General features: G+C 32.3%; 1 protein-coding gene across 1 annotated transcript in view; it reads right to left on the bottom strand.

Annotated features, from left to right (window-relative positions):
• The window catches only part of CWF19L2 (CWF19 like cell cycle control factor 2), a 139772-nt gene that overhangs the window by 117613 nt on the left and 4555 nt on the right, over positions 1–17604 (bottom strand). Inside the window, exons 4-7 of the mRNA XM_036902659.2 lie at positions 11676–11789; positions 10826–10945; positions 6342–6435; positions 1591–1706 (exon numbers count right to left, since the gene is read on the bottom strand). Coding sequence (XP_036758554.2) covers positions 1591–1706; positions 6342–6435; positions 10826–10945; positions 11676–11789 — 444 coding nt within the window. The remainder of the gene's footprint in view (positions 1–1590; positions 1707–6341; positions 6436–10825; positions 10946–11675; positions 11790–17604) is intronic.

Consider the following 17604-nt stretch of genomic DNA (forward strand, 5'->3'; position numbering starts at 1 on the left):
TATCTGAAGATTTATGCTAAGTTAGACACATAGCTTACGCCATATACAAATATATTCCTGAAAGATTAAAGATAAGCATAAAAAATAAAACTGATCAAGTACTCAACAGCAAATATAGGTATACATTTTTATGATTTGGAAGAGTGGAGAAAGCCTGTCAACATATTACACCAAGAATATGAAGTAGTGAAAAAAGAAACCTAATGAATAATTTTGTTGGGTAAAAATACTCAAAACTTATCCATAGCAAATATAAACAAAGTAAAAAACAAACATGAAACAAAGAGGAAGAAATCTGAACAGATATATTAAAAGGTCTTAAAATTTATATCCCAAAGGAAAAATGAGTAAATACTACCAACAACCAATTCACTTAGAAATACAAATAGCCAAAAAAAATGAAAAAATATTCCAATACACTAGTAAACAAATCAATAAAAATAAAACCAAGAAAACTATTTACCAATCACAGTAACACAGGCTATAAAGAATGACAATCTTACTATTGAAAACCATACGATAAGAGTCTTTTTAATAAGAGTACAAATTTGGTCAATCTTTCTGTAGAGGAATTTGGAAATAATACATCTCACTCTATGTGTCTACATCTTTTAAAATAGCAATTTCATTTTTGTAATTCATCTTAAGAAAATATTCATTTCAGGTGTGCAAATGCACTGGACCAAGGTGTTCAGCAAAGTGCTTTTTAACGGGAAAAAAATAAAAACAAAAATGTCCCTCTATTGACTATTACATATATTTAACTAAGTGTAAAACTATATAAATATACATTAAAATATTAAGAGGTCATTAAAAAGTATATATTTACTGGCTTCCAATGATGTCTATATTCGTGAGTGAAAGAAGCAAGTTGTATTCTATAAGACTACTTTTATGAAAACTATTTTGAAGTACACAGTAAATAGAAAAAAATTTTTGGAAAAATATCAACATGTTAATGATTCTCTTAAAACAAAGGATGCTTTTTCTCTCTCTTTTCTATTTTTGTTTTTAGCTTGCCTATATTTTTGAAATCTTACTACTTTCTAGACCTGCTGTTTTCTGGAAATTAAGAAAAGAAGGACATCAGTAACTACTGACTTAGATTGTCCAGACTTTGGTAAATGGGGTAGCTGGTTCTCAAATATCATGCACTGTTGCATGGTTCTATCATTTTTAAAGTATATATATATACAGTCTTTTTAAAAAAACTATATTCCAAAACTCTGGAATAAACTAAAAACTCTGAAGTGTGCCAAAATTTCGACAGTGGTTATCTCCAGAGGTGTAGTATGGAGGCTTTGCTGTATTACTCTGATTTTCTCACAGTGAAAAATTGTTACTTTTACATTAAACATACACACACTTAAACTTACATATTTATGTTTTATATTCATTATGTCCATAAAACTATGCTATGTTAAGTTTATGTAACAAAAGCAGAAGGTGGCTTCAACAGTACATAGATGGAAATACAGTATCAATTTAAATCAAAAGTGTTTCATGGCACAAAACACTGACAAAGTTAGTTACTTAATTTCTCATATAACTCTGAAAAAGAGTACTTACTTCCTTAATACAAATACTCACCCCATATCTTTCTGCTACAATGTCTTCAAAATTTCTATTTTGTTTCTCAGCTTGTTCCTTCATTCTTTGATAAGATTTCCTTAGCCAACTTAATCCACCATCTTCTATTACTGAAACTAAATTCCAATATTAAATGTAGTTAAACTTTTCATGTGGTTTTGACAGAATTAATATATACCGCTTCCAATCAAAATGAGCAAAAGAGCAGTAGATTATATAGACACTGAAAAGTGACTGGTGGTAACCATGGAGTAGGGGATAAAATAGTTGAAGGAGATGGAGACACAAAATCTCAATCATAATATAAATTACTCATGGAAATGGAAGTACAGCATAGAGAATATAGTCAATAGTTCTGTAAAATGTTTCTGTGTTGACAGATGGTAACTACACTACTTCAGGTGAGGATTTAACAATTATATCTACTGGATCACTATGATATATACTTGAAACCAACATAATACTCTATTTCAACTATACTTCAATAAAAAAAATTTTTTAAAAGAGAATTTGAACCTCCAAAAAAATACATATTTACTGTTTTTACAATGACTTCCAAAGCATAAAATTGAATCTTTTTCTTTTAAAATTCAACATATATTTGAGTGCCAACATATGCAAGGTACAAGAATATAGGTCTACAAGGAAAGAAAAAAATTTTTTAAACTGTTTTCAAAAAACACTGCAACCTAAGAGAATGAAGATAAAATGATACAAATAATAAAGATAATATGTGATAAAAATTATAAAAAGAAAGAATTAAAAATGGGAAAAGGAAAATCATTTCTAAATGGCAGGTCAGGGAAAATTTCACAAACTGGGGACAAAAACATACTTTGGATTTCTATAAACAAAGGGGATTACCAGAAATAAATAAAGAATAAAGGTAGACACAATGGGGGCAAAGCTACCTGAAATATAGCATAAAGAACAAATAAGGAAATTGTAGATGATACTGCTGAAAGTGTATATTCAAATTGTTCTACTTAAGTTGTGATTACCAACTATGACAATCTGAATGCCTTCAAAAACACTATGAAGCTGCTTATATTACCTTCTATACATGACTTTTGATATGCTTGAAGAAATCTAATCAATTATTTAAGCCAAACTCTGTTCCTGATTTTCCTTATCCAAATATATCTTCTTTAGAGTACCCCAGTTCTATAACCAATAAAAATGCACATACACGAACCCCAAAAGAATCTTCATAGCACAATAATCTGCAGTAATCCCAACCTAGAAAACAATCCAGTTCTTCATCAGTAAAATGCATATATATCATAAATTATGATATATTCCTAAAACAGAACACCATATAGCAATGAGGATGAATGACTACAACTACACACAACTCATGGATGAATCTGAAAATGTAGACAAAAAAAGCAGGAAATGAAAGTGGACACAGTGTATGATTCCAGGTAAAACTGACTTCTGGTGTGTCAATTAATACAGTGATAACAGATATCCATTATAATTAGTAACTATATTAACAGCCTATTATAATTAAATTTATTCCAAAGAGTTATCTGTGAAACTGTAACATGACAAAAATTAGAATTTCCTGAACAATCACCAATTGTTAACATAATTCACAGAAAAAAGTCTCAGAGAAAAAATAAGACTAATTTTATTCCTCTATACTGACATTTATCAAGGAAATCTAACAAAAATTTTCAGTCAGTTCAGTCAAGAGAAAAATCCACAATTTTAGAAATAATTATATAACAATGCCACTTTTAGTTGATTCTATTTCAACAGTCCTACTAATTTTATAGAGATGGAAATAATAAAATATTTTTAGTAAGAGAAATTATCAAGTTTAATATTTAAAAAGACAACAGAAAACATACCAATTTGCAGCACCAGCTATCATGAAATCTAATCCAACAAATATTTAGCAAATTTTTACCATGAATATGAAAATTTGTTAAACACAGTAGGAAGTAAAAACATGAATAAGACACTGTCCCTGTCCTCCAGGCTGAGATAAAGATACATATATAGTAAACTATCATTGATGTGCAGTACTTAATATACACCTGTATTTAAAATGTTTTTTATAAGTCAAAAATTAAGAGACTGAAAGCACATGCTTCCATCATAAGAAAAAGTTGTATTGTTAGAGACAAATACAACCAAATGAACCTGAGCTGTATTCCCCATTCTTCTCAGAAGAAAAATAATAATAACAAATCAGGAGACCCAGACCTTAACCTTGCACCACTACTGCCTACTTGTAAGATCTTAAGCAAGTCATTGACTTGACTTCTTTGGACCTTTGCTTCTTCATCTGTAATGTAAGCTGATTTAAACCACCCTTGAAATTTCTTCCAACTCAAAAGATTCTAAAACAGAAAACCAAAAAGGAGAAGGAGAAAAAATCTATAAAAGAACAGAAACATATCAAAAGAGTTCTCTATGCAAGAATTTGGTAACAAATATAGTCTTCTAATGAAGAAATCTAGAACAACTAATCCTGGCCTGGGACTCAAAAGATGAGGGTTCAAGTATTACATTACCAGCAAATTACCTGGCCACTCTTAAGCCTTAGCTTCTTGAGCAACAAAATTAGGACAATAACTTCTACTTTGCTATCTTCACGTAACTGCTACAAAAATAAGCTGATATATAAATGTGCTATATAAACTTAAGAACTATGCAAATATTCCCATTACTAAAATATGATTACAAACAGTTTTGTATGGATACTGAAAACAGTATACTTACTTTTCCACTTAATTTTTTCTAAGGAAATAAATCAAGATTAACTGATTAATTTTTCAAAGTATGGCACCTCAATCATTGCCAAAAACCTGTTGGTATAATCTTCCCAAAACATGTAATCCTAAGTATCTGACACCACTGTCATTATTATTTACTATATTCCAGATACTGAGCTAAAAGGTTTTCTTATTTAATCATTTAAGTCCCTATTACAGATGAGTAATTTTGTACTCAGAGGTTAGGAAACCTGCCCCAAATCACAAAGCTAGTAAGCAGAAATGCCAAAATTCTAGTCCCAAGTAGCCTAACTCGAAACTCTGGGTCTTTAACTATAACACTGTGTCACCTCCAAATATCTCCTTAATATTAAAGATTTAACACTTTTAGGTGACTAACCATTTCAGCCCTAACGTTGGTCTAAACAGAAAGACTATTACTATCTGCACATGCAGTAAAACCTACAGATCATTTTTTAAAACTTAGTTTCAACTCTGGGATCTGAGCATTTGACAGACACAAGCTTTCTGTCATTTTTCCTCCGTCCATATAAATATATTACAAGAAGGAGAAGTGATGAAAGCATAATATGAAGGGGAAGGAATAAAAGCTCTCTTAAAAGCTTTATGTAAGGTTTTGCTCCTTGTGCCTTTGATTCTGCTGTTCCAACAGCTGAAAGATACTACCTAAGGTAGAGCTTTCAGTCTTCTCCACACAGTGAAGTTAAGAACCTGCTGATTGCAAATACCCAGAGACTGGATTTGTTAATTCTAAATTTACTCCATAGATGAATTTACAGACTGTTCTCTAGACTGTCCAGAGTGGTGGTAAAAGCTTGGATCATAAAATCAACCCCACAGCAATGGTTCACTGAGCTAACTTACTGCTCCCCTAACTTTTGCTTTTAAGTTTCTAAAAAAAAGTATTTCAAAGAGATCCTTGTATGACTATAGTCTTATTATATAACCCAGCAGAGACATTTCTACCCCTGGTGAAAGGTAACAAAGAAAATGTTAGAAGTCCTAATAACATTGGTAAAACTGCTAAAGAAAAATTATAAAAGAACCTGAAAGGTGGCTCTAGGAACATCTCTACATAAAATACAAAGGAATTTTAATGAATGGCCAAAATAAACCATGTAACAAAAAGCAAAAAAATATTGTGATAAATCACTAAGATGAAAAGATAACAATACTACTATCTGTATACCGAGTTCATATAGTTAAATAAACTTCTCATTGAGTTATCAGTGCAACACTTAACTGGCATATAAGTATTTCTTAAGTTATGGTATCACATATGATTATGTGACAGTTAAATATTTTGTCTCCATCTGCTGGAAAATAACAGCACTATCCTGAGGTCAGATATATGAACACAAATTTTTTGAATGCTGGCCAAGTAGGAATTTCTAAAGATAAGAAATCACATCTTTAATGTTTATACATTACTTTCAATAAAATTCAGACTCAATATTTTTATAGATTTTGTTATGGAATATCATAAACCAAAGCATTTTATTATATCCTCACAGAATCATACTTTCTATTAATCCATCCAAAATAGAAACTCCAATAAGAAAATGAGTATAAAATTATATTTTAATCAATTTGCTCTGAAATATATAATTAATCTTCCCATGGATTAAAATTTTAAATAGGCCTCAAAACACTGCAATTATCAGTGCTTTGTCATATATAAACTGAACCTTTAGTAATAATCCATAGGTGCTCATAATTTGAAACTTAACAAATTTCATGAGATAATCAATGAGCTTACAGTTGTTTCGCAAATATAGAAAAAAAACAAATAGTTCTAGACTTGATTAGAATTACTACATCAAACAAAAATATTTAAATAACCAAAGATAAAACTTAGATTGAACACATCTCAAAATTGATTTGGATTATTACAAACTTTTAGAATTCATGATACATCTTGCCAATCAACCAATAAACTCAAGTCATTCCACTAGGCGTATCAAGTTATAAGTAATCTAGGTGGTTACCAAAATATAGAGATACCTTTAGTAACTGATGACATATTACAGTCTTCTGGTGGGAGACCTGTCCCACCATCCTTCCAGTATGGATTCAATTCTCTTTCCAGGAGTCTGGACTGGAACAAAACATTTCAGAGGTTATAATTAAAAAATAATTCCACCACAAAATATATAAATAAATAATGTATCTAAGACTCAGTTAACAATTGTAACCTTGGACAAATATTTAAAACACTCTTAACATGCTTTTACAACTGGCAGGAAATAATGTTTAAATTAACATTTACCCAAAGTTTTCATTGCATGCCTACTATGAATCAGAACTACACTAGATGCAGAAAATATAATAGTCAATATACCTAACTCAGCCCTTGCTAGTTTATAATGAAGAATACAGAAAATAAGTAACTGACACGTGCTTTGAAGATAGAGTTGTACAAAATGCTAGTGCCGCACACAATTCAAACCACTCTCACACTGAATGATCAGACTTCCTAAAGGAAGTAATATGTGCAGTCTTGGATCTAAGTATGAATAGGAATTAGCCAAATTTTCTTTGTGGGAGAAGAAAGCATACAAATGCTCCAGGTAGAAAGAGTAACAGCATGTTTATAAAACTCTAGAGGAAAGAGAAAACACTGTATTTCAGGGAACTTAGAGAAATTCAAATTGTCTAAAACTTAGAAGCATGAACTTTAAGTAATTCAGATTGTCAAAAACTCAGAAGCATGAATGAGTAGTGGTAAGAGATTAGGTTGTAGAATTAGCAGAGACTAGGCCACACAGCCATTTTAAACTGCTGTTGGGGTTTTACGCCGGGGCAATGGTGAGTGATGAAAGTGGTAACTTTGTATGACACAAAAAGAAAACTGGTTTCAGAGTAGAAGAGAGACTGAAGAGCAAAATTAGGGGCAGGAATCCAGTCAGAAGACTGTGGTATTAATCAGAAATGGTATTAATCAGAAAAAAGATGATGGTAGCCTAGTCACAATTCAAGTGCCTCCTGCGTTCAAAGCACTAGAGCATGCTGGGCACTGGGGCTATAATGAGTAAGCCAGGAATAGTCCTTGACATCAAAGAAATTATGGTCAGATAATTAAGCAAACCCAACATAGATAGGGGCTATGACGGTAAAGGGTGCTAGAGAACCACATACCGGGAGAACCTAACTTACCTTAGGAGGTCAGAAAATTATTCTTAGAACTAATAATGCAGTTATTAGAACTAATAATGGCAATTAGATGGAGAAGAATGGCAAGAGTTAAATGTTAGTTTCCAGTATGAACCAACCATACAACTGAAAATAAAAACGGTGGATAAAATTTTTTTTAAGTTTAAAATGTATCCATGAGCTGACAAAAAAGTACAGAATCTCAAAGGACAAAATTTAAGTTAACCTTTAGATTTGATTTTTATTTCTTAGAGTAGTCTGTACCAAGAAAGACCATCACCTCCCTTGTCAGCTTCCTATAAAATCTCACAGTGTCTGAAGCCAAGGAGTTTCTTCCAGTGGGCTTCTCTAGACATGCAAAGACACATATCAAATACTCAACAGGATAAAAAGGCTGGTATTACGTGATGAGGAGGACAACTGACAAGAGGCTAGACAAATTGTGAGATTTGTCTATCTGAAAATATATAAAAGAAAAGGAACTCAAGTTCTCCAAATCAGTAAGAAAAAGACAACTCCAGAAGAAAAACAAGCAAAAAACATAAACAAGCAGTTCATACCAGCAAAATCCAAATGCCCAAAACATGAAAAGATTTCTCATAGTAATCAGACAAATGCATATAAAACAACAAAATACCATTTCTCACCCACATATTAGCATGACAAAAATTTTCAAGTCCTGATGGAGTTGGGACTCATTGTACTGAAACAGGAAAGGCAAGTACACAGAGCTACAGGGGGACAACCAGCAGACAGCGGAGCAAGAAAGCGAGCCTGCCTCCTGAAATCACGCTCTGCTGCTGGTGCACACTGACGGTCTGGCATGTTAAAGTAACCCTGGCTTGTGGTCTTAGTTTTGCTCATATTCAGGCCTGTTCTTCATATTAAACAACAGGATACAGTAAACTCTTGAATATCTTTAACAGATTGAAGCAGTGATCAATATTCTTAGAAATACTATTACATAAAACCTTCACCTTCCTAAGAAACTACAGTAATTTTTTTCTTGCTTATCTTACCAACTTCCTAGTTTTGAACTATAGGCTTTCCAATTAACATAATCTTTTCTTACAAATGCTTACATAAACTTCTCTGATTCAATTCATCAGCATCTACTGATCACAGCAGCTCGTTTGCTCATGCAGATCCGTCTTTTGCATCTGCATCATCTTTTTTATTCCTGCTGCTAGTCTGAATGCCACTTATTAGTTGTAGGTCTTACTTCACTTATCTGTGCTTCATTTATCTCGTCTGTACTAGTGCTGACTTAGCATGCGTAATGAACTAAGGACAGCCCCTGGAACTGAGAACCACTTAAGGCCAGATTATTATTATTGTTCCAGCCCTAATTTACTCTTGACTAGGAAAAAAACAAGATATTTTACAGAACTTAGTGAAGCTGTTCCAAAGATCCCTGGCCTCCAATGTTCCCATTTAGATAACTGTTTAATTATAAGCCAACATAACTTACCACACCTACATTTTTTTAAATTAAGGTATCATTGATATACACTCTTATTAAGGTTTCACAAAAAAAACAATGTGGTTACTACATTCACCCTTATTATCAAGGGCCCCCCATGCCCCATCACAGTCACTGTCCATCAGAGCACACCTACATTTTCAGAATTAAAATTAAACTGGGTAAAAAAATAAAAAAGATAAAAAACATTGTGATCAGTCTATATTTTTCATTTATTTGTCCCTCTGTGCTGCATTCACAATAAATTCTTAAAAACTATCTTCTTGTTCACTAACTCTCTCTTCAGCTTTATTCAATCTGTGTTTAACCATCTACTGAGTTTCTAATTTTAATTGTAACATTTTTTTAATTCCCAAAAGTTCCTGTTGGCCCATTTTCAAATCTGAATTCTAAATGATCTTTTTCTCTATACCTGTTGTTTTGTTTTATTGTTGTTGTTAGTTCACGTCATATCGTCTGTCAAAGGGGCTGGCCATAATACTCCAGCACCACATTCATCTGAAAGGTGCCCTTGGCGAAGGTGACTGTTTGCTATTCTCATCCACCTTATCGGATTTCACAACAGCCAGCTTAACTTTCTTTCTCTTATGCTTATTCTTTCTTAGCACAAAGTCTCAACACAAGATGAAGAGTGGACTCCTACTGAATGTTGCAGTCAGATGAAGTACATCCATCTTGCAGCTGCTGGACAGGAAAGATTAGTCTTTGCTGATCAAGAGAAATTCCCTCCTTATGCTGGATCTTGGCCTTTACATTTTCTATTGTATCTAAGGGTTCAATCTCAAAAGTAATGGTCTTCCCTGTACGGGCTTCCATGAAACTCTGCATCTTAGCAGTGGTTCCACTTTGGATGGCAGACCAGAGAGCTAATCTGTAAAAAGATACAGGTTTTGTGGGTCCAATTCTGCTGTTTATTGTTTCAGAAGACTCTCATATATGGACTTTTTTTGTATTTTCATGGATACTGTGATTTTAAGTTATGAACTTATATTCCATAGAACTTGTTTCTGGGAAACCTGTGGTGCCTAAATTGACAGTGATCCTCTACAAAGGGTTGGTGGTTACTCCTGCCAAGTACTTTAAGGCCCTACCAACTCAAGAATACTTTAAATTCTCACCTTGAAGATTTTTCAGACCACACAGGCAGCACAGTTTTAGCCCTAAAACCCTTATGAACCAAAGCTACAAAGCAAACTCAGTATTTTTTTTCCACTTCCCCTGCATTATTTATTGCCATATCACATCTTCTATCATCTAACATTTTTATATATACATACTTTTTAATTGAGGTATCATTGATAAACAATCTTATGAAGGTTTCACATGAACATCATGGTTTCAACATTGACCCATATTATCAAGTCCCCACCCACCACATGGCAGCCACTGTCCATCAGCGTAGTAAGATGCAATGGAGTCACTACTTGTTTTCTCTGTGCTATATATACTGCCTTCTCCATGACCTACCTATATTGTGAGTGATTATAAGCCCCTCAATCCCCTTCTCTCTCCCTCCCCAGCCCATCCTCTTTGGTAACCACTAGTCCCTTCTTGGAGTCTGTGAGTCTGCTGCTATTTTGTTCCTTCAGTTTTGCTTTGTTGAAACCAAACTCAACATTCACCCAACTATATATGCCCTAGATCTGGAAATCTAATATAGCATTAAACTGACTTCCTACAGGAAACTTATTTTTAAAAGAACTTTTATCACATTTCATAGTTGTTCCCACTAATTTTATTAAATATCAAGAGATAAAATAGTATTTCACAAGTAAAATAACATTTATGGAAATGTATTATTGGTTTATTAAAGGTAAATTAGAAAGTTAATGCATTTTAAACATTCTCTTACCTGTTCAAGGGCTTGGGTTTTCTCTTGCTCTATTTTCTTTTTAGTTTCCTTCTCAGCTTTAAGTAATGATGATGACACAGTTTTAACAGACATAAAATCAAAAGTCATCCACTCATCCCTCTGTTTAAAAAAAAAAAGTAAGTCATTTCAATCTAAATTGATTAGAATTTAACAATAAATAGTAAAAACAGTAGAGACTCCAACCTGGATCAAATCCTATGGCTAACTTGAAGCAAGTTTCTTAGTTTCTCCAAACCTTTGTCTCTCTCCTATAAAACGGGATAAAATCCCTACCTTTCAGGACTGTTTCAAGGAGTAAACAAGAAAAAAGATTTATGGCATCCAGTCCAGTGCCTGATACACAACAGGCACTCAAACATCAGTCTCTTTTCACCTTTCTTCACTGTGGATAACATTGTAAAAATTGCATTCTTCCTCAGGCATATGAACTAAACCCAAAATTTCTGAACTATTCAATTATAAGTACTGCTAAAAATATTATGGCATGAGGTGAAAAGAAAAACTGTGATTAAACTCTATTCATTGTAGAATGGTCAGATAGAGGTCACAGTGCAAAGCTTCAAGTACTTAAGGGGAAAGTGTCACTTCTCTATCAACAACCAGAAATAGGAAACCCTTTGAGGGACCAGAACAGAGATAAGCACTCACTTTTTCACAACAAAAGGCAAGTCTAAAAGCTAAGCAAATAGCATTACTGCTAAAATAATTCATAAAAGTATACTGTTGTCAAAGTCTAATTTTTCTCCAGCTAAAGAGAATTATAATCGTTTCATTTTAACATTCATCTATTCTCAGTTTACACTTCCTTATTTAAAAGTAGGTGACTTACCTGAATAACTTGGTTGTCTTCTTCTTTTTCTGAATTTTCATCTTTCACTTTCCAGGCTTTTTCCTTGCCAGGAGTTTGGGATGGAACAGCCTCAACCCACTCATCTTCAGAGCTCTAAGAATATAAGTGATGTTCTCAAATTTGCATACTTTCAGAGAAAAACCCTGTGCTGGTGTTAAATGGTAAAAATTCTTACAGTATACATCCCCTTTGAAAAACTACATTGAAAATCTGAAGAAAGAACATGTAAACCAACTATTTTAGGATAAGTCCACAAAACACCAACCAAATTATTTCTCTGTTCTTAATAGTTTATTATCAAGCTAAAGGAAAGCAAAAACCATAGATCAGAAGGGCTAGGTAGAGAACTCGCTCAGCACAGAGCTGTAGTCCCTACCAATATCAAGTAACACTGACATCTTAACTGGAACAGGGGAAACACCATCCAAGTAAATGACTTTGCCTCTAAGTTTCAACTTATAAGATTTCCCTGCATCTTAAAAATGCATAGATCTCATTAACAGCAAGGCTGGTAAAGCACTTTGTTACTGTGTTTAAATACCTGATTATCCAATCAACTAAGAAGTAGTTAGTCAACATCCCCTATGTACTATTATCATACTAGGTTTGGGGTTTTGTTTTCAACAAATTTATCAATCAACTCTTCTATGTTAAATACTATATATAATAAGTACTTTCACAAAGGCTCTCACATTGACTTTTTAAAACAACCCTACATAAAAAATTATTTTAGTTTTACAGGTAAGAAAAGCTCCCAAAATTAAGTAACTTACCCAGGCTATAGGGTATCCAAATAAGAGAACCAAAAGAGAAATTTAGATCTTTCCAGCTCTAAGATCTATTCTTTGGAGTTGTACAACTTAAGTGCAGGAAAGATCCTAGAAATCATCTAGTGTAAACCACTTGTTCATGCTCAGCAGAAAAACTCGGAGGCCCAGGGAGGAAATACAGAAATCTCCTTGAACATCCAGAATAATCAACAGAGAACTCACAAACAGAATGCTTTAGCATGCCGCGCTAATAAGGTCAAACCAGCTCTAGAGTAAAGGCTACTACAAATGCACATCAAAAAAACTCAAGCACCAGCCTTGTAAAGGCTAATCCACAAGTGACTAACTCCCTGCCAAAAATACTCAATACTTTTAATGAAAGTTAACAAAATTCAGCATAGTACAACTTTCACAAGGTTCAGTATCCAATAAGAAATTACAAGACATTCACATTATAAATGTGAAATAATATAATATTATTCAAAGATAGAGCATGATAAGCTAAAATACACATAAAAACAAAGGTACACCAGTAAGTCTATAGTGGAGATAAAAGAGAATGCTAAAAAGACCTCAATTAATTCAAAAGTCAGGGAAAGGACATAAAAAGGAATAAAGAACAAATGAGATAAACACAAAAGATGGTAGATTTAAATTCAACAATATCAATACAGATAGTTCCTGATTTACGATGGGTCAGCTCATAATTTTGACTTTATGACACTGTGAAAGTGATATGCATTTAGTAGGAAATGAACTTCAAATTTTGAATTTTGATCTTTTCGCAGGCTAGCAATATGTAATACAATATTGTTCCTGTGATGCAGCTCCCAGTCAGCCGTACAGTCAAAAAGGATACACAACCAATACACTGACAACCATTCTGTTTTTCACTTTCAGTATTCAAAAAATAACATGAGCTATCTAACACCTTATTATATAATAGGCTTTGTGTTGGATGGTTTTGCCCAACTGTAGGCTAATGTAAGTGTTCTGAGCACACTTAAGCAAGATGAGGCTAAGCTATGATGTTCCATCTGTTTGGTGTATTAAATGCACTTTTGACTTATGGTATTTTCTACTTAACAATGGGTTCATCAGGATATAATCACATTGCAAGTCAAGGAAGATCTGTAATTACATTAAATACAAATAATCTATACCACTGCTACCCAACAGAACTTTTCTATACCTAAACTGTTCAATACGATAGCCACTAACCTAGCCATATGTGACAACTGAGTATGTGAAAATTTGACTAATGAAACTGAAGAAATCAATCTTCAACCTGATAAAACTTTAGTGAATTTTAATTAAAATTTTAAAAATATGGCTGCCATATTAGTGCAGAAAATCCTCTAATTAAAAGAGAAGAAAATGATAATGGTAGATAAAAAGGCAAGACCCAAATATACACAGTCTATAAGAGATACACTTTCAATATAAAAGAAATAGATACATTAAAACTAAGAGAGTAAAAAATATATATTATAAAAAGACAAATAAAACTCAAGAGGCTTTATTAATATGAGATAAAGTGACCTTAAGTAAGAATATTACTAGCAATAAAGAGAAACATCTCATAATAATATAATGGTCAATACATCAATCCTAAATGTGTATATACATAATAAGGCTTCAAAATACATAAGGCAGAAACTGATAAAATGGAAGGAGAAATAGACAATCCACAATTACAGTTAGAAATTTTAATACTGTTCTCAGTATCTGGCAGAGGAGGAAAACAGAAAATCAATAATACAAAAGATGTAACATTACTAATAAGTTTATTAATCAACCCCAAATTATCATTTATAGAACACTATCCCTAACAAAGTTGAATATACATTTATTTCAGATAGACATGGAATTTTCACCAAGATAGTTCATAGGCTAGGTCATAAAACTAGTCTCAATAGTTTTTTAAAAACAAAATTAGAGTATGCTTTATGACAATAACAAAATTAAATTCGAAGTAAACAAAAAAACCCTGGTAAGATCCACAAATACCTGTAAATTTAAAAACTCATATGTAATCTGTAAGTTAAACAATGTCAATTAGAAAATATTTTGAAAAGGATAACGAAAATATAACACATCAAAATGAGTTGGAGATACAACAGTGCTAAGAGAAATTTATAGATTAAATGCTCATTAGAAAAGAAGGAAGATTTAGACTCAATGGCCTATGCATCCACCATAGGGAGCTACAAAAAGAAGAGCAAATTAAACACAGAGTAAGTATTAGGAAAGAAATAATACAGAGACAGTGGAAATCAATGAACTAGAAAATACACAAACAGAAAATCAATGCAACCAAAAGGCAATTTTCTGAAAAGATTATTTAATAAAGGTGATAAACCTCAAGCTATATTGACGAAGGAAACCAAAAGAAAACAGAAATTGCCAAAATCAGGAACTAAGAAAGCAAACAACTATAGATTCTACAGACATCTGAAAGACAGTAAGAGAATATTTCAAACAACTTCATGACAATAAATTCAAGAATTCAGATGAAATAAGCAAATTCCCTGCAACATAAATTACCAAAACTACTCAAGAATAAATAGAAAGTATTTAATATAGATATTAAAGGAATTAAATTTGTGCCTAAAAACCATCCCACAAAAACTCTGGGTCCAAATAGTTTCAATTAAGTTTCAGAAACATTTAAGTAGTAAATCTCAACAATCAATCGTGCACAAACTCTTCCAGAAAATAGAAGAAGGAATATTTTCTAACTCATATACAAAGCCAGCATTATGTTTATACCAAAACCCAAACACATATGCGGGAAAAATTCTCAAAAAATTGTGAGAATATCAAACCAGAAAATATATATGCCAAAATTATATATATATATATATATATATATATATATATATATATATACACACACACATATATATATATATATATATATACACACAAATAAAATACCATACACACCATATTTACTACATGTTTACTACATACCATAAAAAAACAAAAAATGATCTAATGGGTTTATCCCAGCTTGGTATACTGTTCAAAAATCAACTGATATAATTCCCTGTATTAACACAATAAAGGAGAAAAATCGTATGATCCTATTAATCAATGCAGAAAAAGCATTTAATAAAATTTAATGCTCATTCAGGACACCAACTCTCAGAAAGATAAAAACAGAAGGGAATTTTTTCAATCTGAAAGGACATACATGAAAAATCCACAGTCTTCACATGCTTAAAGGTGAAAATTTAAATGCTTTCCACCTAAGGACTAAGGCAAAGATGTCTACCCTCACCACTTCTCTTCTACGCTGTATGAAGCCCTAGCTAGTTAAACAAAACAACAGAAAACTAACAAATGAAATGAAAGTCATAGAGATTAGGGAAAAAAGTAAAGTGTCTTTATTCACACACAACAGAAACATGTTCTAAGAAAACAACCACAAAAAGCCACTAGTACTTATGAATTTAGCAAGGTGACAAGATACAAGGTAAAAAGGGTTTCCCTAAGGACACCTGTGATAAGCCAAAATGGCATAAAGCAAAGAAGCAATACCATTTCATGAAAGTGAAAATCCTCTTCAGATTTCTTTCAGTTAGCAAAAATGGGTACTAATGTAGGTCTTTTGTAAAAGCAGAGGCATAGCATGAACTTTCAGGTGGGGGATAAAACTATATATAAAAACCAATTTTAAATGTATATACTAGCTATAAACACATAAAAGATGAAAATTTTTTAAACTCTATTTATAATAGCACCCACAGAAAATAAAAATAATATATATGTATTTCTACCCTGAAAATTCCAGAGCACTGTGAGGGAAATTAAAGAAGACTTAAAGAGACAGAGAGAAAATAGCTCATGCATGATGGGTTGGGATACTTGCTTTTTAAGATAATAGTTATTTTAAGATAATAATTCTCCCAAACTTGATCTATTGATGTCAAACAATTCTGATCAAAATATCAGCAAAGATTTTTGATGAAAGTAGTAACTAAATTTTATTTTTAAATAATTCTAAAATTTATTTTAAAAATTCAAAGAATACTTACTGTGGTAAGCATTTAGTAATGCATATGACTGTCAATATAATCTTGTGTATCAACTAAAAAAATTTTTAATGTAAAAAAAATAAAAATGCAAAGAAACAGTATTTTCAAAAAGAACAAAACAATTTTCAAAAAGAACAAAATCATAAAACATATATTACCTTATTTCAAGGCTTACTCTAAGTGGCAGTAATTAAGACTATGTTTTTTGGCCAAGGAGAAACATTAGCTCAAAAGACAGAATAGAGAGTGTAGGAAGTACTCACACATGTATATTTAATTGATTTTCAACAAAGGAGCCTAGGTAATTCAACAGAGAAAGGTTAGTCTTCTCAACAAATGATGCGGGAATAACTGGAAATCCATACAGTACAAAGCTTTTACACTTACTACACAACCTAAACAAAAGTTAACTGAAAATAGAACAAGATAAACCAAAAGCCAAAGTTAGAAAACGTCTCTACATCACTGATCTTCAGGGAAATACCACATGAGTTATTACTACACACAGAGTAATATGGCTAAAAAGTACAAGGACTGACAATATCAAGTGCAAGCAAGGATATAGAGTAAGTGGAACTCTCATACACTGCTGGTAGAATTAGGAAGTGGGAAACCATGGCATTTTCCCTAGAGAAATAAAAATATGTTCACTAAAAGACATACACAAATGTTCACAGTAGCATTATCCATTAATAGACCCAAACTAAAAACAACCCAAATGACTTTCAAAAGGTAAACAGATAAGCAAATTGTAGCATATTCATATACTAATACTTGGCAATAAAAAGAAGTATTAATACATGTAACAACATGAAAGAGTTATAAAAACATTATTTTGAAGCACAGAAGCCAGCCAGAAAAAAAGACCACATTAAATGGATCAATTTGAAATATGAAAAATCTGAAATCAATATAAAAGTCTAGAACATGGAGAACTAACCATAGGGTGGTCCTAAAGCAGATGTATGGTTGCCCAATCCCAGGATAGGACAGGAGGGAGGGAGAGGAGGAAAAGACTGTAAAAGGTCATGAGGAACTTTAAGGGGAGTGGAATGTTCTCTATCTTAAAAGTCAGGGCTAAATAGGTATATTCAT

Source organism: Manis pentadactyla, chromosome 13 (assembly GCF_030020395.1).
Source record: "Manis pentadactyla isolate mManPen7 chromosome 13, mManPen7.hap1, whole genome shotgun sequence".
In the NCBI taxonomy this organism is placed as follows: domain Eukaryota; kingdom Metazoa; phylum Chordata; class Mammalia; order Pholidota; family Manidae; genus Manis; species Manis pentadactyla.